This window comes from Pocillopora verrucosa, chromosome 12 (assembly GCF_036669915.1).
Source record: "Pocillopora verrucosa isolate sample1 chromosome 12, ASM3666991v2, whole genome shotgun sequence".
Taxonomy (NCBI): domain Eukaryota; kingdom Metazoa; phylum Cnidaria; class Anthozoa; order Scleractinia; family Pocilloporidae; genus Pocillopora; species Pocillopora verrucosa.
This window is the reverse complement of record NC_089323.1, coordinates 11,678,423-11,704,827: the sequence shown is the minus strand read 5'-3', so window position 1 is coordinate 11,704,827 and position 26,405 is coordinate 11,678,423. Positions and strand designations below refer to the sequence as shown.

The window sequence follows — 26,405 nt, the reverse complement described above, 5'->3', positions numbered from 1 at the left end:
AACATATGGGATTCAAAGCTTTAGAGGACAAAGTGTCATATTGTTAGATGTAGCTGTGGAAAGCATCCAAGAAGTCATGGCTGAGAACAGCTTATCTTGTTACCAACTTCCCGATCCTACTTTTCACAAAGTAGCTGAGCGCTATACAATGAACCTTGTAACAGCTATAATCAATATGGTAACAGCCCCTCTCGCTGTTATCAGCAACCTTTTAATTTTCGCTGCAATCGTTTCTCGACTTAGAGCACCATCAAAAATTTTGATCGCTAGTTTGGCCCTCTCGGATGTCTTTGTTGGGCTTGCAGTTCAGCCGGGTTACATTATGTACCGACTCATGGAAAATCAGCATCGTTCCGTTCCCTGCTTTGTCAGAATTGTATATGCAAATGCTTTTTACATTTGTTGTGGTGTGGCTTTCATGACACTAGCTGTTGTTAGTTATGAGCGATTGATTGCAGTTCGACTTCAGGTGAGGTACAATGCTGTGTTCTCCTCAAGTCGTATTCTGAAGTATATGGCATTTATCTGGATACTCAACATTCTTTTTACAAGTTTGCAGTGGGTTGTGGTAAAGCAGGTTTCAAGAGGTATACATTTGATAGCTTGGTTCATTTGTCTTCTCGTAGCTGTAGTATCAAACATTGGAATCATTTTGAGTTTACGACAACATTCCCGACGCGTGCAACCCGGCAGTCGTCATCCATCTCAAAGAAACCAGAGCAAGCGAAGAATATTTAGAGAAGTAAACGTAACAAGAAGCATATCATTCATAGTTGCAGTTTACTTGATGTTTAATATACCAGTTTTGTTTGTGACAATTTATCATCAGATATTGGGTAGAGATATCAAGACTTATAACCACTACAGTTGGTCAGAAACTCTTGCTTTTTTCAACTCGTGCACAAATCCATTGGTGTGTTGTTGGAAAAGTCGCGAAATCCGCCAGGCGGTGAAAGCAGTAGTAGAAAGAATTTTCTGCAAATAGAATACTTTTAGATTGGAGCTCGAAAGAGATGTCAAGAGTTAGGACCACTACAGCTGGATGTGTAGTTGGAATTACAAAATTCGTAAAGCGCCAAAGAATACTAACACGCAGAAGATGTTTGCAAAGAAAATTTATATCCTTAAGCATCTCGAATCCCGTCCATTTGAGAGAAACTAAAATACAGTTTGAAACGGATTAAGTTTAGTCAGTGGTCTTCGTAGAAATTTATGTCATTACTACGTAGATATTATTTTTGCGCAAGTAGATACTTGATAACCGTCTGTTCCCTAAAAAATATTAGTACTGATACGTCCTTTGATGCTTTTCTAAATACGTATAAACGATGCAAATAATCCATTACACTCTCCCTTTTGTGATATGGCGCTTTAGACTACAACCCGGCAAGAAAAAGCAAAAAAATATGTACACAGGAAACTTTTTCCAAATTAGCCGACATGACAAAGCCCATAATAGTACAATGTAGTTGTAGCGAAAACCGTTGCTTCCTTGCAGCTTTCAACTGTCGAGCTAGATAACGAATTTAGACAAACCTGTAAATACCTAGTTCCTCAGTGATTTATCAGAACTATATACCTGTGTGGGTGAAAGAGCCCGTAGAACACATAACTGACAGAACTTTGTCTCGGAATTTAAAGAGATATCTGCAAAAGGTATAAAATCCGGCATGTCTGGCTTCCTTCGCGAGAGGGACTCCTGTGTGGCTCCAATAATCTATCTTAAAAAACATTTAATAATAATAATAATAATTTATCTCTAACGTATTACATCATTAAATTCTCTATGCTCGGAAAAAAAATTTAGGATAAGTAAAACCTTTACAATATAGTAAACGTTGGTGCACAATATGAAGAAGCGCGACAACCATGGCTCTTTGTCCTGAGCATCGGCCTGTATAGTCGCAGGTTGAGTGGAGACGCCTGTTCCGTTGATGTAAAAGTAGCAACTTGATTGGAAGTTAGCGAGATGTGGAATTAAAAGCTGTCAGCAGAATTCTCCACTTGCTTTGAAGTACTAAAGAATTGGCCCAGCTTTCCTCTTTCCAACATAGCGACATGTAGTGTAATGTTGTCATTTTTTTGCGGTGTTGATTTGAAAATTACTTTTTCATCTCCTTTATTGTCATCTACCTTACAGTAGTTAATTTTTGGGCGCTTCATTAGAATGATCGACTCTGATTGGTCCCCAATAGCCTTTCCCTTTCCTGGAGCCTCATACAAGACCAAACTTTCTGTTGACCCTTTCCCTTCAGGTTACTTCCCACCTTCGCGAGTGTCCTTCGGGGAAAAATTCGTACGCGCGCTAGTTTCACTAAAATTCCAGCAAACTAGATATCAGAAGAAAGCTTAATAACTGCAGTTTACGATAAAAGTATAATTTAAGCGACTTGTTTTAAAGGGAGTATCAAGAGTCGGTAAGGCGGGAAACGACCGAAGGTTCTTCTATTTAATTTATCAGGTATCAGACCCCGCAGCACGAGCAAAATGGCTGAACAGTCTTACCACATTATGACGTAAACAGTGATATGCTACTGAGCAGATACCAGGAAACATGAAATCAAATTGTTAAATAGAAATATTATGATAAAAAGAATGTTGTTGAGTTCTTTTTTTTTTCGTTCGTTTTATTTTTTTTTTAAGGTTCAAGGTTGTCAAGGTTTTACTCATGCATCCTTGGCATCAGCTGGTGGGACAAAGTGCCCAACGCCTAAGTTCTTGCCCGTGCCGGCCTCTCCACGATGCAAACGCTGCTCAAGCGACGCAGAATGCACTAGCTTGGCCATGGGCGTCGTATGGAAGACGGTCGGATCCTCAAGGAGATCTTCTATGGTCAACTTGCTTCGGGCATAGGACCCTAAGGTCGCCCCCAGCTGAGATATAAAGATGTCTGCAAGCGCAACATGAAAGCTCTGGACATCAATATAGAGATCTGGGAGGACAATGCAGCAAACCGCAGCAGCTGGCGCTGCTTGCTGAAGAAATTCGACATCGACCGAAGGAGGCCTACTACTATTCCACAACTACTCATGCTGAATGACCAGGTTATTCAATGTTAGCTCTTGCAAAAAGTTTTTACAGGTTAAGAATAACTAGAGGTCAGTGGTCGTTGACTTCTCAGTAGAAGTTAACATTTGCAGAAGTTGTTGCAAAAGTGGTTGGTTTACGAGAAGAAACAGAGAATAAACAGAACTTTGATCATGACAAGACAAGTACAAACGCGTAGTACTTTCCACTAAGCGTGGTTTTATTTGCTTTTAAGCCTGGCAAGTGCTAACATTAGTTTTCGACGAAGAGTTTTAATCGTTTTACAGTCCATCAAAAAACATCAAATTATAGACAAACTAGCTTCTTTAAGATATTTTTGACCTTTCGACGAACTTCTCTATTTTTCCAGCAGCATATCAGTGCATTTGTGCAAGAGTTAAGAAAGACGAGTGTCTCCGTCCAGCTGTAGTGGTTGTGAAACCTAACTCTAAATAATTGATCATATATTAAAACAAACAGCACAGGAAAGTTCAAAATCAAGTACACTCCTACAAGAAAGGAGATGTTCTTCGCAAGCTTGGCCTCTCGTTGTCTCTGAAGATTTCCAGCGCCTTGGAGTTGTAGCTGGACCTGTCCACGTTGTCTTCGCACAACGTGAGGACGCCAATCTGGGTGGCTATAGAAACAAGAAGACAAGTTTATGAAACCATCATATGGATTTTTTCAACCACAGATACAATAGCAGCCCATTTAAGAGCTGTTAACAAAACATTCACGTTCCATATGATTAGAACATATTTCACAACTCGCGTCGAAGAAAAGAGGGCGTTGTACCTAACTCGCAGTCGAACAGCTACGAAGCGCTCATAACTGACTGCGCTCAAAGTCATGAAAGATACTCCAAAGCAAATAAAAAAAGCCAAATTATACATTATCCTCACAAAACAAGGAACTAAACGACGCTGGCTTTCCATGAACCTGTATGCAATATATCCAGGCTGGACTGTTATAGCTACAAACACATCAGAAAGAGCTAAGGAAGCAACGAATAGATTAGAGGGAGTTCGGAGACGAGGACAACCAAAGTAAATGGTGACAATCAGTAAATTTGCAATAACGCCGACTGGAGCCGTAACACTGTTAATGATGGCTGTAAGAAGGTTGACTGTAAACCGTTCTTGAGCTTTATGGAAGAATGGATTGGCAAGATAGAAACAAATTTTCTTGCTCGGATTAATTACCCTCCATCTCGCAGAGGCCGGTTCCTTGGTTATGACTTCTTCAATAAAGATCAGAGCTGTAATGGCCCTAATGTATTTGAAACGTTTTAATGCATTAGTGCCCTGTTCCAAAGTAAATAACTTTAATGGCCATTGCATGGCAAATCCATTTAGTACACTTCCATTTTGAAGTATAGTTTCGTTGCAGCTGAGAAAAAAACGTTAAATCAAACAACAGTTATTGCTACTTAACAAAAAGGCGGATATCTATTTAAAAGGCTTTTAGGAATTCGCCAACCGGAACAGGCTTAATCATATCGCAGCTGGAAAAGCTATAGCTAGTTTTGTATCAGCAGCATTAAACAAAACTGCATTGCCAGTGTAAAGAAAACTATACAGTACTGACCAGCACAGCATTGCCAGTGTAAAGAAAGCTATGCAATATGTAAGGAAATGAAAATAGAACCCTGGAAACGTTTTGTTTATATTCTTCTAATTAAAAACTTCAGTGCTATTTTAACTTTAAAACATACTGGATGATCTCAATTAGGAACATGCTCAATAAGGATCAAATTTGTAATAACGCCGACTGAACCTGTAGCAGTGTTAAAGATGACTGTAATAAGGTTGATTGTAAACTGTTCATGAGCTTTATGGAAGAATGGATCAGCAAGACAAAAACTGGAATTTTCTCGCTCGGAGTTATTACCCTCCATTTAGCAGATGCAAAATACAAGGAAATGAGAGCATAGCCTTGGAAACGTTTTGCTTATACTGTCAGTGAATATTAAAGCCTTCTTCGGTTAATACATTTGGGTCCACTTTCCAGTTATTTAATTATCAAATCAAAAATGAAAAATGCCTTTAATTTCGACTTGTATGACACGCTAGAAATGTAAAAGATGGCAGATTTGAATTATAGGGAGGTGAAAACGCAGCTGTTGAAAGTCGTTTGACAGTTTTTCAGTAAGAGAACTGGCATCTGGTAATTTATATTCGCGGGAATAACTGTATTCTAACCTAAGACGATTGAAAAAGTTTTCTTTCGGGAAATTTCAACGGCCTCAAGCTAGAATGGTTCCAGTTGAGTCGGATGATCCCATATGATTATGCTTTTTTTCATATATAAATTTTATAACTGACCTTCTGGTTCCTTGGATTTCAAACTTGAATTCAAACAGTATACTAAGGGGGCTAACCAGGTTTCGGTTTACTTTGAGGCACACTGACATGGTTAGAGAACTGTTCAGAATAAATTTGCTTTTCTGGAATGACATCTCATGAAGTGAAGAAACTTTTGTAGAGTGTTACTTGCAGAGACGCAATGCAAAAACGCTAAGGTAACGTAAGAGAACGGAAAAAAGAGGAAAACCTTGTATTAGAGTTGAAACATTTTTTTATCATTTTTTTTTTGGCGAATTAGGTTTCAGTGAATTTAAAGATCCTTCAGCCAGTTGACTCTTAGATAACTATCTATGTTTCATATGGGAACACTAGAACACAGAAGTCCGCCTAACAGTATTAAAAAGCTCTTGTATTGGAAAGTATTGAATAATTCACCTCGTATTATTTCCATTGGTAAATATGTTCATATACACATAAGGACAAAATTGAAAAAGGCCTGCTGGATGCCTCTCTGGAAGAAGCTGTGTTTAGTGTTATGCGGAGTTTGCAGCCAATGATTGGTACGAACTTTTCATGGAGGGAACAAAGCGAGAGTTTAAGATTACCAAAGATCGCCCACATGAAAGAGGAAAAAGGGAAGCTAAAAACGATCCATACCATTAGAAGCTAAGATTATTAAAGCATACGTATTTGCCTGTACGTTTCCTTCTGTTTTCTCTTTTAAGTGAAGACGTTTCTTATTTGCAAAATATTTTGTTCAGGACTTCTTTGAAAGCGTGACGGATTTCCTGACTTTTCCGACAACACACCATTGGATTCGTGCAAGAATTGACATCTCTTTCGAGCTCCAATCTCAAAGTATTCTATTTGCGGATAATTCTGTCTACTATTACTTTCACCGCATGACGGATTTCGCGACTTTTCCAACAACACACCAATGGATTCGTGCACGAATTGAGAAAAGCAAGAGTTTCTGTCCAGCTGTAGTGGTTGTATGTCTTGATATCTCTCCCCAGTATCTGATTATAAAGCGTCACAAATAGGACAGGCAAGTTAAACATTAAGTAGACCCCAACGATGAAGGACACACTTTTTGTCAACCTCAGTTCTCTTTGCCTTTGACTCCGTTCAGGCAGGTTAGAATTGGCAGGTTGCATTCGGTTTCGATTTTGGCGCAAATTAAAAATGATTCCCATATTTGCCACTGCAGCGATAACGAGAGACGTGAACCAAGCCACCAAATGCATCCCTTTTGAAATCTTGTTTACACCGGCCCACTGCAGACTTGTGAAAATAATATTGAAAACCCAGATAAGCGCCGTATACTTCATTATTCGCCTGGGGGAGAACACAGCATTGTACCTTGCCCGAAGACGAACTGCTACGAACCGCTGGTAACTGACAGTAGCTAGCGTCATAAGGGCCACTCCATAGCAAATGTAGAAAGCATTTGCATATACAATTCTGACAAAGCAGGGAACGGAACGATGCTGATTTTCCATGAGTCGGTACATGATGTAACCCGGCTGAACTGCAAGACCAACAAAGACATCCGAGAGGGCCAAACTTGCGATCAAAAGGTTCGATGGTGTTCGAAGCCGAATTATGATAGCAGCGCAAATTAAAAGGTTGCAAATGACAGCGAGAGGGGCTGTTACTATATTGATTATGGCTGTTATAAGGTTCATCGTGTAACGCTCAGATACGTGGTCAAAAGATGGATCGGGCAGGTGGAAACAAGAAAGCGGTGGACCTTCCATCGAAGAGTTGTTAGCCACGAGTTCCGCAAAATGTCCGTTAAGAATCGCCGATGTTATTGTATTCTGATAAAGCTAGATGCAAAGTAAATCCATTAGACAAAACTGTCGAATTTACATTTGGAACCTTTCTAAAATAGGTCACAGCATATAGTGTAATTTTCTAGGCTAAAAAAGGTCATTTCGCTTATGGAATATTCTCCCGCACTTTGTGATACCCGTCGCACTATGTAATACCCATCAATCTGTAATAACAATTGTCGCACTGTTTTATACAAAAGCCGTCTCACTTTGTAATAAAAGACTATCCCAAGTTTTAAGACCGGTAAGATAGGTAGTTGCACTTTGTAATGACAGTTGTCATGCATTCTGTTATTAAAAGAATGAAAACCACAATACCCTTTTAGATCTAGGCGCTGGTTACGTAATCAAACGTGGTAAACTTGAATTACGGGTAACGAAAAGAAAGGGCCGAACTTCTGCTGTAACGATAGGATTTTTAGCTGTCAAGTTTGTATGCTAGCGCTAAAAAGTATACAAAATTCAAGGTAGAAACTGCGAGATTTTGCTAAGTTCAGCATGCGTAAATGATACCAGTCTCAATACAGTCAGTTGTAAACAGTTATTATTAGATCATATCGGTAATTAGTGTTAAACTGTAACCGTCACCTGTCATGATCTTTCTGTGGTTGTTATCCATCTGAGCTTTTTGAAAGTAATTAATCTTGTGAAAGGGGAAATTCCTTCTTAACCAATCGTTGTATTAGATTACGTGGTCCTCTAGATAATTCATAGCGTTGCCTAATTTCCTGTACCTTAGGCTTGAATAGAGCTTTCTTTGGCAGTATCGGGGGTCGAAAAATAGTGAAAAAGGAAACCAGTCAGCTTAGGGGTGCTTACAGAATAAATCCACGTTGGAGCAAACTTTTGTGTGGGTGAATATTCCATGGACATCATGTTATACAATAGGCATTCGGGCAGGTCACACATGTTCCTAGGCAAATGTTGGCTACAGACCTATTTGACACAACAAAATTATTTTCAAGACAGTGAAGAAGTTTTGATCCTCCCGCTGGAGTTTTGTTGTCTATGAGTCTCCATGAAATATCTGAAAATGCTTTCGCTGCAATAAATGCTAAGCAGGGACATATGGCCGCAGTAATCAAGCGACAGAAAGAGGCAGAAAAATAAAAATAAAAAAAACACCTGCTTTAGGAGGACAGAACCTCCAACTACAGCATAAACCAAATCATGAGAATTCTTCGGGATACAGAATATATCATTTTAGTTTTTAAATTGGAAACGTTTAGTGATATCACCTTAAGTCATAAGGCAAGTCCCACATCGCGTGGTGATAGGTCTTGCCCAAGGATATATTCGCACTTCCTCCTTTTACCATCAAAGAAGGTAACTGTTGTGTATTCATTTGGAGGAGACACTCACTCCTTAATTGCTTTCTATATATATATTGTCTTTATTCATCGATGAGCTTTCTAATAAGCTGGTACAATTATGTCATTTGATTAAAGTACTTCAGATCAATCAGTAATCCTTGATATTACCAGTATTGGTACAAGTACTCTTTCTATGTTCTCAGTACACTATAATTACTACCAGAATGCCTGACTTGACTCTCGCAATAAAGTTCAGCAATAAAATTAAAACTAGTATCTCCTTTTGAAAGTAGTGGGGAAGAGCTTCACTATTTTGCCGACTGTTCGCTTCCCGCGTGCTCTACAACAAAACAGTGCACTAGGGGCTTCTTTGATTTATAATTGTCTGTTTCAAGTTACCTAATGTCAAAAAACCGAGCGTGTGCATGGGGTATGATTAAATTGAGTTAGATTGGTGCCCATCACGTGTAGAAAACTGTTTAAATTCAAAATTCGATGCCAGGGGCTTGAACAGAAAGAACCACACTTTTCAAATGATAAATTACAACAACCTTTTTTTTTTGTAATTTGAAGAGTTTAAGTCGGGTGACAGCACGTCATTGCTTTTATGGTGCTAATAGTAATGTGGAAAGACATTTTGCCTTTAACCAGTGGTAATCAATAAAAGTGATGCATTAGGACACAGGGAAATAAAACAAAGTGTTCGGTTTACAGTCTGACAGCAGTTAGTGGTCATGGATTTGAAAACTTCCTCTGAGAATTTTTCTTGTTTTTATCTTCCTTATCCGTTATTCGATGGAACCTATGAGCGATTCATTACAAATTTAATAACAGCCATCATCAACATCACTACCACTCCATTCGCTTTTATTGTCAACATACTGATCTTTCTCGCCATTTTTGACTTTCACCGTCTACAAACTCCTTCCAATCTATTACTTGCGACTTTAGCATAGTCAGATGCATTTGTCGGCCTGACAGTCCAACCAGGTTATATCACCTATCGGCTTATGGAAAATTCTTATCTCAACTGCGACCCAATCAAATTAGCGTTTTTATGGCTGTGCGAACACACCATCGAAGAGTCCAAGACCAACTTCAAGGGGATGAAAGCCACAGAGACAAAGAAAAGTGAAACTAGCGAAAAGATATTGACTGTGGTTGTAATTTACTTTATTTTGTACTTTCCCATCTTTTTCGTGACATTTTATCATCAGATATTAGGGCTAAACATACAAACATACAACCACTACAGCAGTACAGAGACGCTGGCTTTTATAAACTCCTGCTCAAATCCCTTTATATGTTGCTGGAAAAAGAGAAAGACTCTTCAAAGAGTTAAAGATCTCCCAGAGAAAATTGTTTCCTAAAACACATTTTGTAAGCTAATTTGTATAATATTTTGTTATTTCTTTCATTTCTCCCAATGTTTTGTTGACATCTTGACTATTGATTTTAAGTCTCATGGTAATTTTCAAAACTGGCGGCAAACGTCAATTTCACGTTTTACACCTGCTATTTTCAGAATTTCTTCAATTAATGCAAGCTTTTTCATCAAAGCCTCAGGTTGTTAAATTGCGCTTCATGACAAGCACTAATTCGAGCGATGGATCTTTCTGAGAGTACACAACGCTTTCGAAATAACTATTAAAAGCTGGAATTTTCTTTCTTTTACCGCTGCATTAGCATCGCAGATGATCAAACTTGAGGATGAGTTTCAAACGAGATATTCACAAAGTCAGATGATTGAAACGGGAGGAACTTTTGGGTCGTAACGGTTTGCAAACAACAGCTGACTGTTTTTTTAATATAAATGATTAATATTTTGAAAGGTAGAGGAAAAAAATAAACGAGAAAACATGTTTGACACCACCAACAACAAAAAAAATATATATATATATCGTAGGAAGTCTGTGTTTCGATTTTGCCGTAGTACAGTGCTCGATACATAGAAGGAGAGCGCGATTTGTATTGAGGTAGGGAAAATTAAGAGGCTACACTTTCATCCCGACAAGCCTGTTACGTGATTAAATCACTCTTCAGGGGATTTTAATGGCAAGAGCATTCGTAAACATCGCTAATACACCATAAAATTTGCATAATCGATGTGGCGATAAATTTAGATGTTCAGTTGTTACGTAACAGCGCTTTGTTTCTGTGACAGCATGAAGACAATTTCATCACGAAATATCTTTCCTTAAAAGAACGTATATCTATATATATATATATACATTTCGCTGATGGAATATGTTCCTGCTCTTAGTGATACCTGTCGCACTTTGGTTACCCAGCACTTTGTAATAACACTTGTCGCACTATTTTATAAAAAGGCCGTCTCACTTTGTAATAAAAGACTATCCCAAGTTTTAAGACCGCTAGGATAGATAGTCGCACTTTGTAATGACACTTGTCGTGCTTTTTGTTATTTAAAGGATAAAAAATAGAAAACCGTTTTAATGACGTAGCTTAAGCAATCCAGCTATCTTGATTAGATCTAAGCGCTGGTTACGTAATCAAACATGGTACACTTGCATTGCCGGTAACGAAAAGGAAGGGCTGCACCTCTAAATCGGTGAAACACCCCTTCGAAGACGGATATTTCAGATTCTCTGCGCCCATCTTTGAGAAAAATGCTTAAAGCCCTGACACAGTGAGTTTTCTGTTATATTCAGCTCTTTCTTGAGAGCGGGACTGAAGGAGCATATCTGACGATCTTACCACAACTTCCACATCGCTTTATTTTGCAATGACGCCTCAGAGCAAAGGAATGCTGAAGTTCGCTGTGCTTTTAAGGAGATGAAAGTGTGTGGGTGAATATTCAATGGATATCATGTCATACAGTAAGTTCCTCGGCAAATGTTCGCTACAGACCTATTTGACACAAATAAATCATTTTCAAGACATTGAAGAAGTTTTGATCCTCCCACTGGAGTTTTGTTTCCTATGAGTCTCCATGTAATATATAAAAATGCTTTTGCTGCAATGAATGCTCAGCAGGGACATATGACCGCGGTAATCAAGCGACAGAAAGAGGCAGGAAAATTTAAAAAAAATCTCCCTTAGGAGGACAAAACCTCCAACTAGAGCGTAAACCAAATTATGAGAATTCTTCGAGATAAAGAACATGCCATTTTAATTTTTAAATTGGGAAAGTTTTAGTGATATCACCTCAAGTCATAACAAAAGTCACACATCGCGTGGTGATAGGTCTGACCATTGACCATTATTTTCAAAGAAAGTTACTTTTGCGTATTCATTTAGAGGAGATACTCACTCCTTAATTGCTTTCTATGCATATTGCCTTTATTCATCGATCAGTTTTCTAATAAGCTGGTACAATTATGTTATTTGATAAAAGTACTTTCACATCACTCAGTAATCCTTGATATTACTAGTATTGGTACAAATACTCTTAATATGTTCTCAATACACTACAGTTACTACTATAATGCCTAACTTGACTCTCGCAATAAAGTTTAGCAATTAAATTGAATCTAGTATCTCCCATAAGAAGTAGTGGGGAAACTTATGACTATTTCGCCCACTATTCGCTTCCTACGTGCTCTACAACAAAACAGAGTCCGGGGCTTCTTTATTTTATAATTGTATGTTTAAAGTTACGTGATGTCAAAAAACCGAGCGCGTGCATGGGATATGATTAAATTTAGTTAGATTGGTGTCCAATAGGAACCCTGCACGTTATCGTCGTGTGATTAGAACTTGACGATTTTAAGTCGGGTGACAGCACGTCATAGCTTGTACGGTGCTAATAATAATGCGTAAACACGTTTTCCTATCATTCAGTGGGAATCAACAATCGTGATGCATCTTGACACAAGAGAAGCAAACAAAATTGTCGGTTTACAGTCCGGCAGCAGTAAGGGGTCATGGATTTGAATATTTCCTCTGAGGATTCTTTTTGTTTTCATCTCCCTCATCCGTTTTTCGATGATGCCTCTGAGCGATATATCACAAACTTAATAACAGCCATCATCAACATCATTAGCGCTCCATTCGCTTTTATTTCCAACATGCTGATCTTTGTCGCCATTTTTGACTTTCACCGTCTACAAACTCCTTCCAATCTATTACTTGCGACTTTAGCATTGTCAGATGCATTTGTCGGGCTGACGGTCCAACCAGGTTATATTACCTACCGGCTTATGGAAAATCAGCATCGTTCAGTTCCTTGTTTTGCAAGACTTATCTACAGTTCTGCATTCTACGTATGTTTTGGTGTTTCTTTCATGACTCTGACCGCTGTGAGTTATGAGCGCTTTGTGGCTGTTCGCCTACGTGTAAGGTACAACGCGATGTTCTCAACGAAACGAGTTCTAAAATATGCTTTGGGGATATGGACGGTGAATATATTCTTGACTGCTATGGAATGGGCTAAAATAGATAAAGCTATGAGAGGTATTCATCTAACTCTTTGGTTTCTTTGCCTCCTTTTCTCAACTGCGACCCAAATTGGCGTTTTTATAGCTATACGAAGACACCATCGACGAGTCAAAAACCAACTTCAAGTGGATGAAAAGCTACAGACACGAAGAGAAGTGAAACTAGCGAAAAAGATATTAACTGTGGTTGTAATTTACTTTATTTTGTACTTTCCCGTTCTATTTGTGACATTTTATCATCAGATATTAGGGCAAAACATACAAACATACAACCACTACAGCTGGACAGAGACGCTGGCTTTTCTAAACTCCTGCTCAAATCCATTTATATGTTGCTGGAAAAAGAGAGAGATTTTTCGAAGAGTTAAATATCTCCTGAAGAAATTAATTCGCTAAAGCACATTTTTTATGCTCATTTGTATAATATGTTCGGTGTTGTTTTTTGGTTTTTTTTTTTTTCATTTCGACCAATGTTTTGTTGATATCTTGAGTACTAATAATTTAGTTTCATAGTAATATTCAAACCTGGCAGCAAACTTCAATTGAACGTTTGACACCTGCTATTTTCTTAACTTCCTAAATTACTGCAAGTCTTTTCATTAACGCTTCAGGTTGTTCAATTGCGCTTCATGACAAGTACTGATTCAGGCAATGGATCTTTGAGAGAGTACACAACGCCTTCGAAATAACTTCAATTCAATGAGAGCTCGAATTTTCTTTCTTTTACCGCCGCATTAGCATCACGGATGATCAAACTTTAGGGATGAGTTTCAAAAGGAATATTCACAAAGTCAGATGGTTGAAACGGAAGGAACTTTCGGGTCGTGACTTTTTGCAAATAATAGCTGACTGTTTGCGTAATATCAACGATTAGTATTTTGAAAGGTAAAGGAAAAGATGGAAATGAGGAAACATGTTTGACACCACCAACCAAAAAAATAAATTTATATATATCGTAGGAAGTCTGTGTTTCGATTTTGCCGTAGTGCAGTGCCCGATACATAGAAGGAAAGCGCGATTTGTATTAAGGCAAGAAAAACAAAGAGACTTCACTTTCATCCCGACTAGCCTGTTTCGTGATTAACTCACTCTTCCGGGTATTTTAATGGCAAGAATATTTATAACCATTGTTGATACACTATAAAATTTGCATAATTGTGTAGCGATAAATTTAGATGTTCAACTGTTACGTAGCAACGCATTGTTTCTGTGACGGCGTGAAAACACAAGTTCATTAAAAATGTTTTCCCTTCAAAGAACATATGTACATATATGTACATATGTACATATATGTACATATATATTCTAGAATAAAAGAATCAAATGCAAAAGTCTTTGGATGTTTGGAAAAAAAAAGTTACTAATTTTGATCTCACAGTCACTCAATCTTGCGGGTAAAGCCCATTTAAAAAGTATCTTTAAGAGGAGAAACTTGGGATATTGAGCATAAACAAGCTCTACACAGTTAGCAAGGTATAAGGTATATGGAGAAAAAACATGGCGATGATATTGCATCCACGAAAGTCAAGAAGCATTCTGATTATGGAAAAATTGAATGGAAAGTTGTGCACGCCATTCGATAAGTTTTAAAACACATACGTGATGATACCCTCCTCAGTAGCGCTTCCTGCTTTGATGTTTTGGTTTTTAGGAAAAATTTATACTAACAGAAAATACTTGCTAAAAAGAGAACAGATTCATCGGACATTTTCAAGAGATATCTTAATAACCGAATATGAACCGTTACAGCAAGATCAGGTCCGTTATGAAATATCACAAGGATTCTGTTTCGTGCAGGTGACAAGAGAAAGTTGTTTATTCATTAAAATTTTGATTACGATATACTGGTCATGATGTCATATAATTATCGTTTCACGAAAAAGGAAGACGCTTCAATTCAACAGAAAGTAGAAAAAGACCAATTTCGATTAAGTTACAGACCCTATAAATTAAAAGTCTATAAAGTAATAACTTTCAATTAGTTAATTGGAAGTTCAAAATCAAGTAAAATCCAGCGACGAGAGAGATTTCCTTCGCTAATTTCGCTTCTCTTTGTCTTTTTAGATTAATACTAAGAAGCCTGAAGTTATGCTTAAAGTTGTCTGCGACATTGTCGCACAGTGAATGGTATTCCAGTCTGAGGTGCCTAACTTTTGTGTCGGTAAATGTCTTGCTGAAAAAAAAAGTAATTACTTTGTGCAAGTAATTACTTTGTGCCAGTGGTTACTTTGTGCAAGTAATTATTGCACAAAGTTCAAGATGATGAAAAAAAGAAATCTCGTAACTTATACACTGATGCAGATTTTAGCTTCTGAAGAAAATGTTAAACAGCGTTATCCGTGAGTGGCAAATGGAGATTCTGACAGCAATGCTCGGCGAGTTATGAAGAGTTGACATTTTGCGCATTTGCCCTTCGCAACGATAAAGAGAAAAAAATGGAGAAAAGTTCTTATTTTCTAATTAAAATATAACGCTGCTTAACGGGTACGTTTAAAACTTGATTTATTATCGACTGAGAGTTGGCAAAGAAAAAAAAAGTTACGTCTACACTTTAACATCAACACGATTATCCGCGTGGATTTATTTTTCTATTTAAGTTTTATAGTGTTCCCGGCATTAGATCTTGTATCGGCCGCTGATCTATAGCTGACGTGTTGCACAAAAGTGGTGTTTGGATGAATAAGACGGTGTAATCTATTCTTTAATGTCACTCGAAACCTTCTGTCTCTAAATGCATAAAGAAGAGGATTTAAAAAGGAGTTGATGCTAAAACAAACAGTTGTTAATGAACCCACCAAAATTTCTCTGGTCGTTAAAGAAACTTTGCTGAAAGTTTGAGTCATCAACCATAATACTCCTATAAACACAGGAACAAGAAAAAACATCAAATTGCTTGTGACCAAGATTGAAATCTTTTTTGCCAGTTTTCCATCTCGCTTTATACCCATTTGATTTCCTGAGTTCCTCACATGGACAAAAATATGGAGATACATGGGAATAGTGATGATGTACAACAAAATTCCAATTGCGACGACACTGGCGCTGTATGCAAACGAATGAGGGATTCCCTTCGCAGGCTGGATCGGAAGGCAGAAGGTAGTCGTAGTATATGTTCCCACACCGAGGAATGGAAGGGATGCCATAAATACAGCTATTGCCCACGAGGCAGCCATGCAATAGAGGCATACCTTTGCTGTGACAGAGATACTTGGTCTCATGGAGAAGATAATCGCTATGTATCGTTCAGTAGTCAACAGCAATGAAGAAAGAGCTGCTGCAAATTGCCCGACAACCCACACAAAACCAATAGCTGGACACAAAGAGTTCATCACGCCAACGAAGGCTTGATAAGTCATAGCGTGACGTGATGACGTGATAGCAAGGGTGTACACTCCTAGGAAAAAGTCACTCAAGGCCAAATTTGCAACTAATAACATACAAGGTAGTTTTCTGAGTGTTTTTGTGGTAGACATTGTAAAAAACACTGTCAAGTTGAAGATTATAATTAATGGAGTTAACAGGTATTCAATATATAGAGCTTCATTGGCACTGTCCCAGCATCGATGCATTGGGATGACTGTCACTTCAGAGGTGAAGCATTTTTCATCGAAAGCAATTTCAAATCCATACTTAGCAAATAAGCGAGATATTGATTCGACAAGGTAGCGTGAACCTCGACAGCGTGACTTTGGGTAAATGTCATACACCCCTTTCTTGAAAAGCGTCACGTTTGAGTGAGTTTGGTTCTTTATAAGTGTCTTGTTGTTGCAAGCACTGCTCCAAGTAACACCAGAGATACGCTGAAGGCTTGACGCTTTGAGAACGTGTGAAGGAGGAACAAAGGTATTCTCAGTCACCAATGAAATTGCTTCGAGAGAAGGTAGCTCGCGGGAAATATTCCCATTCCAGGTTTTCAAGTTTTTGAATTTGAGTTCCCTTTGAGAAAAGCAAACTGGTAATTAATCGCGAGTTTGCATTACAGTTCACACGGCATCCCATGTAAATATTGATCGTTAATACATATACCACATCTTGGAGATGTGCTTTTTGCGCATGGGTTAATTCGGAGGTGATTAGCAAGCAAACTTCTTCGAGCAGCCGAAGAGACGAATCACGCTTCAAGGGTTTAATTTGCGATCATTTTTCGGTATATTGAAAAAAACTACATTGATTCTATGGTTTCTACGTATGTGGTATATACTACAACAGTTATTCAATAGTCTTAATGTAAGTGAAAATTGTGGATATTGACCTTGCTGCTTGACAGCTTAGTAAATATCCAATTCGATGAATAATCGGTAAAAACATATTATGTCAGTTAAATAGATATAATGTATGTACCTAATAGGTTCACCATGGTCGTTGTTGTTTCTCGAAGAAAATTCGAAATTATATCCAAAGGTATATACCAAGGCCATCTTTTTTAGCGAAAAAAGCTTACTTAGAGGTGAATAAATTCACGAAACAACTTCGAGCTAAGTTTTTAACTTGGTAATATATATATATATATATATATATATATATATATGACAGGTGTCAATATCAATGGTAACGAAACTGTTGAATCCAATCGAGCTTCACAATGGGCAATCTTTCACCATATTAAAGTTCAAAAGGCAACCAGGCGGACAATCAGACATGGTTTGATCCTACTTTGGTGAAAGATTTAATGAATGTAATCGAGAACTTACAATTCATAGACCCAACGTTTCGACACTCATGTCTAGTGCCTTCTTCAGAGGTGATCTAATCACTGCAAGAAGAGGTCCTTTTATGTTCTCACTAATTAGTTGCCCTTTTTTCGGACGAGGTCAAATAGGCATCAGGTAGTAAGCCGCCATCATCGCGATTTAAGGGAGCGCGGACAGGCTTCCAAATAAAGGCGCTATTGGTAATGTCGATTAGTAGTGATTTATCAATTTTCACCACTAATCGACGCTACCAGTTAGTGAGCATATAAAAGGTCCTCTTCGTTGTTGCAGCGATTAGATCACCCCTAATGAGGGCATTAGACAGGAGTGTCGAAAGGTTGGTTCTATGAATTGTAACTCCTCGGTTACATATATTAAATCCTTAAACCAGGGTAGCATCAAACCATGTCTTACACCATATTGTTAGACCATGTTGCTGTGCTCCTCAGATACGTTGATTTAACAAACTTTAAGTGAAAATGAGTATTCTTTGAACATAAAAATTAGCTTGAAGGCAAGGGAGAACAAAACGAATAAACCAAAAAGTTATATTTGATCACAAGTTACTAAAATACTTACAGGTATTTCAAATTGATGAACTTGGAAAATGTGCCTTCTGGTATATTGGTAGCGTTATCATCTACGACAGTACTAAAAAACAATAACCTTTGGTCAAAATGATATAGTTTGTTAGGAAACTCGAATAAACCTCACTTCTACTTGAGCCTAATAACTATGTCGTCATTGGGCATTTTTCTATTATTATTTTTGGTTCTATATTTCAGTGAGTACCGCCATTGTTCTTGGACGACGAATGTTCGTGTACCAGTATCAAGTTTGCTTTTTGTTTCCACCAAACAGAGACTAGTTTTAATTGGGCTTCAGGTAACCCAGCACAGAACAATTAAGTAGTTCTTGTTGCAAAGTGCCCAACTGAATAATTGAGCAAATTTAACTCGATAATGCTGCAGGAGAGTGAAAGTCTTTCAGCATTTTTCATGCTGCAGGAGAGTGAAAGTTTTTAGTTTTTCAGCATTAGCAATGATCGCTGACATAAAAATATCTCGCATCTTTCCTCTTCAATTCAGTGGGGACACCAAATTCTTCACTGACGTACTTAGGAACATTTTCAAAGGCGATTTCAAGCTATAACAAAGAGGAAGGATAGAGAAGAAGAAAGAATATAAAATAATGAGTCATAGCTATTTACATACAGAGCGACGATTTCCTCCGGCTTCTTTATGGATTGGTTTAAGTTGTACTTTACGTCGTCTGTATAGCAAATGACCGTCACCTTATAACTTGAATAAGATGAACAACGACAGACTGGCGTGACACACATCTCTGTGACAGATGTTGTGAAAGAAGGGGACAAAAAGATGGCCACAAAAAGAAGTGCGAAGATTTGCTTCACCATGCACCTGTTGGGAGGGAAACAAGTTGACGCCAATAGCCTTTTCAGGAAACATGAAAAGAAATCAGATCTTCGATACCTTAAAGAGACCTCAAAGGGGTCTTCACTGACCCTTTAAACATCTAGATGGCGATAACTTTGTCTAAATGGTTTGAGGTGACCAGGAGCATTGACATTTTTTCTTTGATATGACCAGTGCGAATCTAGAAAATCTCCCACCCTCCGTCTCTCCCATTTGGAATTACAGGTTTTTCCCTTTGGAAACTTAAACTTCCAATACTAGTCTATCCTTTTATACTTCTTATTGGGGCGAGATAAGGTGTAATAAAGGCAAAGAAGCAAGCACATTCTAATTTTTCTCAACATACTTAACGTTTTGATAAGATGTCAGTAACAAGTAGGGAGATGCGTGGCGTAAGGTTTAAGGAACTCCATACTCTAAATGGGAAAGGATTAGTTGGAGCGATGGCGAGGTTGCTGTGTTGTGTTTTTTACAAGGAATTTCCCTCTAAAATTGCCCATCCGCAAATGAATATAAACATGCATCAGCAAACACGTAGAGGGAACCTGATAAAATACGTGGAGGGGTGGCGAGGGATATTGTACCTGTAATAGATCATCGTTCTATTCAGAGCAGGAAATGTTTTTCGGAACGCAATTTGGAAACTAACTCTTTTTGCATTCCATGAGGTCTCAAATTGACACTAAAGTTATGGGACACTTTCTCAAGGTCCGATCATAGAAGATACTATCTATTTGTTTAAAAATATGCTTAACAAACCTGTTTGTATGATTCCCAAACGATTCCAATTCAGTTAAGCAATATTCGACAACAGTTAGCACACAAGTATAGGAATGTTACGAACGGGGTTGAATTCCAGGGCGTATCATGACCACACACCTGTAAAAGAAGCAGAGGTGAATGTTCTATAAGTTTCAGCCATGATTAACCTCATTGTAAAGATTCATAGATATTTGGTTCAAATATCACAAATATGTGATGCAACGAGCACTAGCTAACTATTCGTAAATACTGATTATCCACAGACAACACCTTCCACAGGCATCCATCTTTCCCTCTGCGGCAACAAGAAGGCAACCCAATGCAAGTAAATAAAGATTTGTAACTGTAGTTCATCTGCCGATGTGAATTTGTCTTTCCGTATTTTTTTTCTCCGGCTACTGGTTGGTTCTCTTTTACCCTATTTGTCTGTTTATCCGTCCGGCTTACCCTCTCTTTGCCTGTCTGAAGGGATTACGTTTCTAAAGAAGCTTTAGTACTTCGTCGGTAGGGGGATATAACATAATATTTTGGTTTTGTCAAAATAGTTGATTTTAAAAAAAAATGCTAAAGCTGAAGTTTCGAGCATTAGCCTGTCGCCATTCGCCCTGACGAAAGGCTAACGTTCGAAACGTCAGCTCTAGTAATTCTTTACGGCAGCCAATTTACATTATCAATTCATTTTCTTGTTTAACAAAGTTCTGGCGTCTCTTCTTGTCGTCAGGGACGACCAGGCTTGATGACTAAAACAACATCATGTTAGCTATGGGAAAATTCAAATGTCGTGTTGTGTGATAGTGAAACCGATCTTTATCGCCTTCAAATTTAGGATATTGAAAATACAAGTTAGTAATCACTTGTATCCTATGCATGGAAAATTCAGCTTTTCAGTTGTCTTTTTCTGATTTACTTTCAGCGAAAACCTGTTTGAATTAACATGTTTTGCTATTGTGAACAGGGTATTAGTTTCCTTGTTTGGGTACTGAGATCATCTGCGTAAGGCCAGTTCATAGAATGATCTTCGGCTAAAAGGAAGGTCTTCGGTGTCAGGGACTTAGGTTTTTCGTCACAATGAGTAGAAGTAATCAGCAGAGTCAATGGCGATCACATTATAAAATCTTATTCGCATGGAGAAGTGAGACCATACACCATGACCTCGCGCCAAATACCCTTCGCCCTCTCCCCCCTCCCCCCTCCCCTAGGTCGATAGGTATTTACAATATAGCAGCTGAGTTTTAAAATATATTATCTTTAAACACAAGACAGGATTATCTACTTAAGTAGAGGGTGTGCCGGACATTAAAAAAAAACGCTTCTATAACAGAACAAGAAACTCACAATTAATCGAAACACGCAGCATATTCCTTTATTTGTGTGTTACTTTAAGTTTAACTTTAAAATCTCTACTCGCAACAGAAAACGCAAGAGAGCCGTGCGGCCGACTGCGGTTATTACGGCTTTTTCCAGACCAGCACGCGTTAACTTTTTTGGACACACGTTAGCTTCCATTGTGGCTTTCTATAGGATTGCGATATGCCTTTCAAGGGATATGATTATATTTCCATTACAACTGAACAAGTCAGGCCCCCAATCAACGAAAAACTAAGAAAAAAACTTCCGTCTGACTAGAAACCCAAAGCACTGATGAATATCTATCAAACTGTTAAGCCAGTTTATAAGCAAATACAACTCTTGTCTTTGGTTTAAGAATTGGAGAAAACAATGTGCAATATTCTCACCTTAAAGTATGGAGTCCATTTGAACTGTGGCCGTCAGATGCGAGAGACTAGCGAAATTACAGATCCTACCGGTAATTAAAATCTAGAATAACAAGTCGCAAGCATTACGAGTTTTAATATATGTAAATAAAAATGACAACCATATCAAAAAGTTAGTAATTCCGGCAGGTGCATGAACCTTGTTGATATTATCTAAAAAAAACTTGACATCAGAGGGAGTCCGAACGGATTAAATTTCCAAATTGCCTAAGATCAAGGGATGTCTTTCGATCGTGTTATGAATAATATTGCGACCAGTTTCTGAATATGATAAACTAACGAATCTTTATTTCAATTCATTAACAAATTGTAAAGAACGCAAAACGTTCTGGTGTTTAAAGGTAAAATGACATTTTCAGTAACACGATAGAAATTTGATTTACATTTTGGAAAAAAGTTGAAACTTCTCTACCATAAAATTAAAAACTGATATATGCGGTAGACCTTGAAAAGGGAGAATATGACGAATAAACTTTCCAATCTCGAAAATTGATGATCAGGCTTTGGGTATTTTAGCTAACAAACTCAGCAAGGTAAGGTAAACATGTTGTTATTATTTTCTGCAACAAGTGCAATGCCGCACGATCCTAAATCGTATCGAAAACCCCAATGTTGCTTTTTATTCAAATTTGGGTGCTGTTCTCGAAATCAATCTAACACGCATATTTTATGAAGGAAAACAATATATTATTTACACTCTCTCTTCAAATTACTCTTTTAACTTTGTCCTTGAATTAAGAAATGTACATTTAAAGAATATATTTGACATAAGCAACGGGCGACATTGATGCCTAACAATTTTCAATTTCTTGATAATCTTGATAATCTTCTATTTGGCTGCCAGAAACACATCACTAAACAACTTCGAAAAAAAAGGAGAGATAACATCCTAATAATACATGGGCAAAATATTCCATCGCAAAAAAGGAGAAGACTGGATAAAGTAAAGCAAAACTCGAAATATCAGGAAATCTAGATGGCATAAATTTCAAATCGGAAGCGATTGAGGCCGATAAAGGGGTGACAGATGAGATCAAAAGCCTTCTGCCTACCATTTACCGCTTTGTAAAAATAATTTCTTCTCCCTTAATTCTAAAATGCTAATTTTTCAATTTTGAAACTTAAACCATAACTCCATATTTACTCTCGTATAACTAGTACTCCCAGAGGTCGTGAGGTTAAATTTGTAACTTGTATTTGTAAGCCTGGCATGAGTACGTTTTAAATTTTGTCGTTATATTGGTAATAACAAAAAATAACGATAACAATAATGATAATATTGATAACATACAGTGAATCCAAGACCGGAGACTTTAAACTATTGTACATAAATGAATTCAAAAATAAATGCAAAACTAAACAACTTCGGAAAAAAATGAAAAAAAAATACATACTTGGCGGCACTATTGTTGCTAAGGTATTACTTATTTTTCAACAGATAAACATTCGCTCCCTCATTTTTAATGACCCTAATGAGTTATTTTTCATATTTTGTAACATAAACCTTGACGATAATCCTAATACTGAGTATCAGAGCTCATCTCAGTACGCTCTTTATAGGTGGTGCCGCTTAAGGATACTTGGGCTTTGGAAATCTTTCCTTAGGTGTTATTACGATTCGCACTTAATTTTTTAGCAAAATTTTCACATTTGAGTAGCCAGATATCCTATGGCGATCAAACAATGGACACAATAAAGTAAACAGTACGTTTCCATAAGCGCCCGCAAAGACGCAACTGTTAAAATGAAATAACAATTCGTGGGTTATTTTTACTGCTTGCGCATATTACACAAACCTTTTGACACAGCTTTATGTTCATCAAAGGCAATTCATACTATTATCAATGACAATTTACACGCACCTTCTACTTACAGCATTTTCCTACAATTCAAAAGGGATGAATTTAAAATCGGGGTCTATTTATTTGTTTCACTTGACACAAAGACGTGGCGTGGGAAAAATGTCTGTGTTCATGGCCAGTTTTTATTTGAGGATGCAAGCACGGTTCGAGAAGAGTGACAAAACATCATTGAACGTTTAATTAAAAGTTTTAAATCAAAAACATTTTCTTTACCTGTTTTACAACGTTCAAAAAAAGAAAGAAAAGAAAAGCGGCGCAAATATAACATCCCTAGTCTGTGTTCATGGCCAATTTTTATTTTAGGATGCAAGCACGCTTCGAGAAGAGCGACAAAACATCATTAAACTTTTAATTAAAATTTTTAAATCAGAAACCTTTTCTTTACCTGTTTTACAACGTTAAAAAAAGACAAAAAAAAATTTATCATTCCTAGGGTTTCGTGCATATAGACACCTACTCTTCATGAACCAAAAAATAATGGAATAAAAATTAATTATGGTCGTCTTTGTTTGCTGAGAGCATTCTCATATCTACTGTTAAAAACACCCTCCAAACCTAATATAAAATATAGAAATGTTGCCATGAAGCTTAAGAAATGTGAGTTTAGCAAAGGAATTCTCTTGCCACTAAATTGCATTTGATATCGAATGGAGTAATCTCGCTGAGAAATAGAGCAACATTATGCTAATGTGTATAATGAAAAAGCTGCAAGGCAATTCAGCAAAAATAAACTTGAAAATGCCCAAAGCTGCCTAAATTTCCCACCTTTTTAGGACAAAATTAACCAAGAAAAAATACTAGCATACACTGTATCTCCATTTCTTACAAAAGACACTGGTTGCAACGACATATTGTGGTGTTATCTTCCAGAGTAACAGGAACGTGTAACATCGAGTATACATAATAAGAAATTTGATTGAGATTTCTCGTCGAGTACCTTTGGTCGTTGTTGGGCTGTTTCTTGAAATATCTCACCAAAAATTCAGTCTCTGTTTTAGACCTCTTATGTCCACTCCCTGAGCCGTAATAGCCGCAAATGCGATAGTCAACTTCTATTACGGAAAGATAACATCGTAAAGATCACTTGTAGGTCACGGAGGCCATCAGAAAGGATGTAAATACAATCATGTGTGACGTCAAGCGGTAATCTTTTAGAATGTTATACCATTAATAAATTGATAAGTTTTCATCGCTGTGTAACTTTGCCATTGTCTAATATTCTCGGAAGGAAACGAATAATTCAAATAAAACGCTTTCAATCGAAATTAAGCTAATCGAAAACATCACGTATTTTGAAAAAAAAAGATGTGTAGGGCTTTCCGGTGCAATAAAATTTCTTTGAATCATAGGATCATAATTTTTCAATTTTTAATATAAACAAAACTTTATTCCTAATGATTTCAGAGGAGTCAGTCCGTGTGTCTTCCTAATTCTGCTAATTTGAAATAAAGTTAATGACGAAATTTTGTTTTCTCCGCAGGATAACACTTAAAACACCAAATTTCGCTGACATCTGTAGACATTCCTAAAAGTATATCTGCATAATCAAATCTAGATTGACATCAAAATGATCACAAATGGAATTATTTACTTCTCAAACATACATCAATTTATTTAAGCTGACATTTAAACCTATATTTATCATAAGAAAGTTTTCTGTGTTCAAATAGAATAAAGGACTATTTTTTTTAAAAAATCTGATAACTCCGATAATCACTTTACTACATTTTTTCCTTAAAGTGACGCAAAAGGACAACTGAATAGGAGGGGAGAATGATAAATCATTTATGTTAATTTGCCTCTTAGCTTAAAAAAGTGTAAGACTTTTCCCTTACTTCAATTTAACCAGCCTGACGTACGTATGTTCCGCACCAGACACGTGGAGCTCCCACACAGAAGAAATATTTAATCTTAATACAAAATTATTTCACCGGCTGGGAGTGACGTTTTTTCATTGTAGCCGAAGGAGGTCTTAATAAGGTTGTGCAAAGATGTGAAAATGTCACAAAATTTTACAAAGAACTCAGAACGATACAAAATCCTCTTTTTTTTTTGACTGGTTGCCAAAGATTCATTATGTCCAGACCCTAATGTGCAAGTCGTTTTTGACCTTGCACGAAACTGGTAATAAAATGACCATCATAACACAAAAGACGCAACTTGTAGCTAAAGAGTTCTGTTATTTGCGTTAAAATAGTAATTAGAAAATTATAGAGAAAACCATTTGTCAGCCGACAGATTTACTAAAGACCTCTTTCTTAATTCTTTTAAGTGGAGTTCGAGGTTCTACTGAAAATATTCCTAATAAGAATATGCAGTGTAATACTTAGGCCAAACGTTAGTTTACTAAAGTGACCGCTGAAAAGAGTTTCTAAAACTGACCGGTTTGGAGCGTTAGCCTTTCGGGTTGATTCTCGAAAAGTCAGCTTAAGAAACTTTTTACGGTTGCCAATTATCAACTCAATTGATTAAAACCAAATTATCTTGTAAAAAAAAGACCCCTCGGACGCAGCAATAACGAATATTTAGAAACTTACCCCATTTCATCATTTATTGAAAGCGTGATCAGGTGATGGATTTCAACTGGCCTACATGTCAAATTTGAATGATTTGGTTTTCGTTTTGCATTTGCACTGAATTACGTTCTTACGTTGTTTAAAGGAAACTTAACGCAAGTTGATGTTGAAAACGTGAGGTCACCCTATGTCTTGCAATTTGGTTTAAGCAGGATTCTTCCGCTGATAGTTAAAACAAATATGTCAATAGTCGGAAAAATATATATATATAAGTCATAGCTAGATAATTTGTCGTTCGGAAAATATTAAAGGAAATGACTCTAAAAGCAATCGGAGAAGAGACCAATTTTTTGGATTGTTAATTGTACCTTTTTGCACCAGTTGGTGGTATAGGAGTTAAGTAGCTAAGCATTTTATCTCCTTCATTGGCTGAACTGAAAGGTAATTTAGCTCATGTTTTCTATTACGTACCAATTACC

At 37.2% G+C, this 26,405-nt stretch overlaps 4 protein-coding genes across 4 annotated transcripts; 2 read left to right on the top strand and 2 right to left on the bottom strand.

The window, feature by feature from the left end:
• The first annotated feature begins 76 nt into the window (after positions 1 to 76).
• Positions 77 to 985, top strand: LOC131781934 (trace amine-associated receptor 7g-like). The gene has a single exon (XM_059098645.2). It carries the CDS (start codon positions 77 to 79, stop codon positions 983 to 985), a length of 909 nt encoding a protein of 302 aa, XP_058954628.2.
• A 5,211-nt stretch (positions 986 to 6,196) lies between these two features.
• LOC131781935 (adenosine receptor A2b-like) lies at positions 6,197 to 8,080 on the bottom strand. Its single transcript, XM_066158875.1, has 2 exons — positions 7,991 to 8,080; positions 6,197 to 7,165 (listed from the first exon to the last, which is right to left on the bottom strand). The coding sequence occupies exons 1-2, from the start codon at positions 8,078 to 8,080 to the stop codon at positions 6,197 to 6,199; spliced, it is 1,059 nt and encodes a 352-aa protein (XP_066014972.1).
• A 4,221-nt stretch (positions 8,081 to 12,301) lies between these two features.
• LOC136277481 (lysophosphatidic acid receptor 3-like) lies at positions 12,302 to 14,098 on the top strand. Its single transcript, XM_066159659.1, has one exon. The coding sequence runs from the start codon at positions 12,372 to 12,374 to the stop codon at positions 13,278 to 13,280; it is 909 nt and encodes a 302-aa protein (XP_066015756.1). The 5' UTR covers positions 12,302 to 12,371; the 3' UTR covers positions 13,281 to 14,098.
• Positions 14,099 to 14,737: 639 nt separating this feature from the next.
• LOC131780378 (thyrotropin receptor-like) lies at positions 14,738 to 24,488 on the bottom strand. Its single transcript, XM_059096990.2, has 5 exons — positions 24,348 to 24,488; positions 19,771 to 19,890; positions 18,790 to 18,996; positions 18,155 to 18,226; positions 14,738 to 16,820 (listed from the first exon to the last, which is right to left on the bottom strand). The coding sequence occupies exons 3-5, from the start codon at positions 18,990 to 18,992 to the stop codon at positions 15,473 to 15,475; spliced, it is 1,623 nt and encodes a 540-aa protein (XP_058952973.2). The 5' UTR covers positions 18,993 to 18,996; positions 19,771 to 19,890; positions 24,348 to 24,488; the 3' UTR covers positions 14,738 to 15,472.
• Between the last annotated feature and the right edge of the window lie 1,917 nt (positions 24,489 to 26,405).

What these genes read in the sequence shown, in the direction of transcription:
- LOC131781934 (XM_059098645.2), top strand. Translation starts at nt 77, where the DNA reads ATGGCTGAGAACAGCTTATCTTGTTACCAACTTCCCGATCCTACTTTT.
- LOC131781935 (XM_066158875.1), bottom strand. Translation starts at nt 8,080, where the DNA reads ATGTGTGACCTGCCCGAATGCCTATTGTATAACATGATGTCCATGGAA. An exon ending in CTCCAACGTGGATTTATTCT is followed by an intron (nt 7,166 to 7,990) that starts GTAAGCACCCCT and finishes CTTTGCATCTAG; the next exon opens with CTTTATCAGAATACAATAAC.
- LOC136277481 (XM_066159659.1), top strand. Translation starts at nt 12,372, where the DNA reads ATGGATTTGAATATTTCCTCTGAGGATTCTTTTTGTTTTCATCTCCCT.
- LOC131780378 (XM_059096990.2), bottom strand. Translation starts at nt 18,992, where the DNA reads ATGGTGAAGCAAATCTTCGCACTTCTTTTTGTGGCCATCTTTTTGTCC. An exon ending in CCGGAGGAAATCGTCGCTCT is followed by an intron (nt 18,227 to 18,789) that starts GTATGTAAATAG and finishes ATTGTTTTTTAG; the next exon opens with TACTGTCGTAGATGATAACG. An exon ending in TTCATCAATTTGAAATACCT is followed by an intron (nt 16,821 to 18,154) that starts GTAAGTATTTTA and finishes CTTTTCTCAAAG; the next exon opens with GGAACTCAAATTCAAAAACT.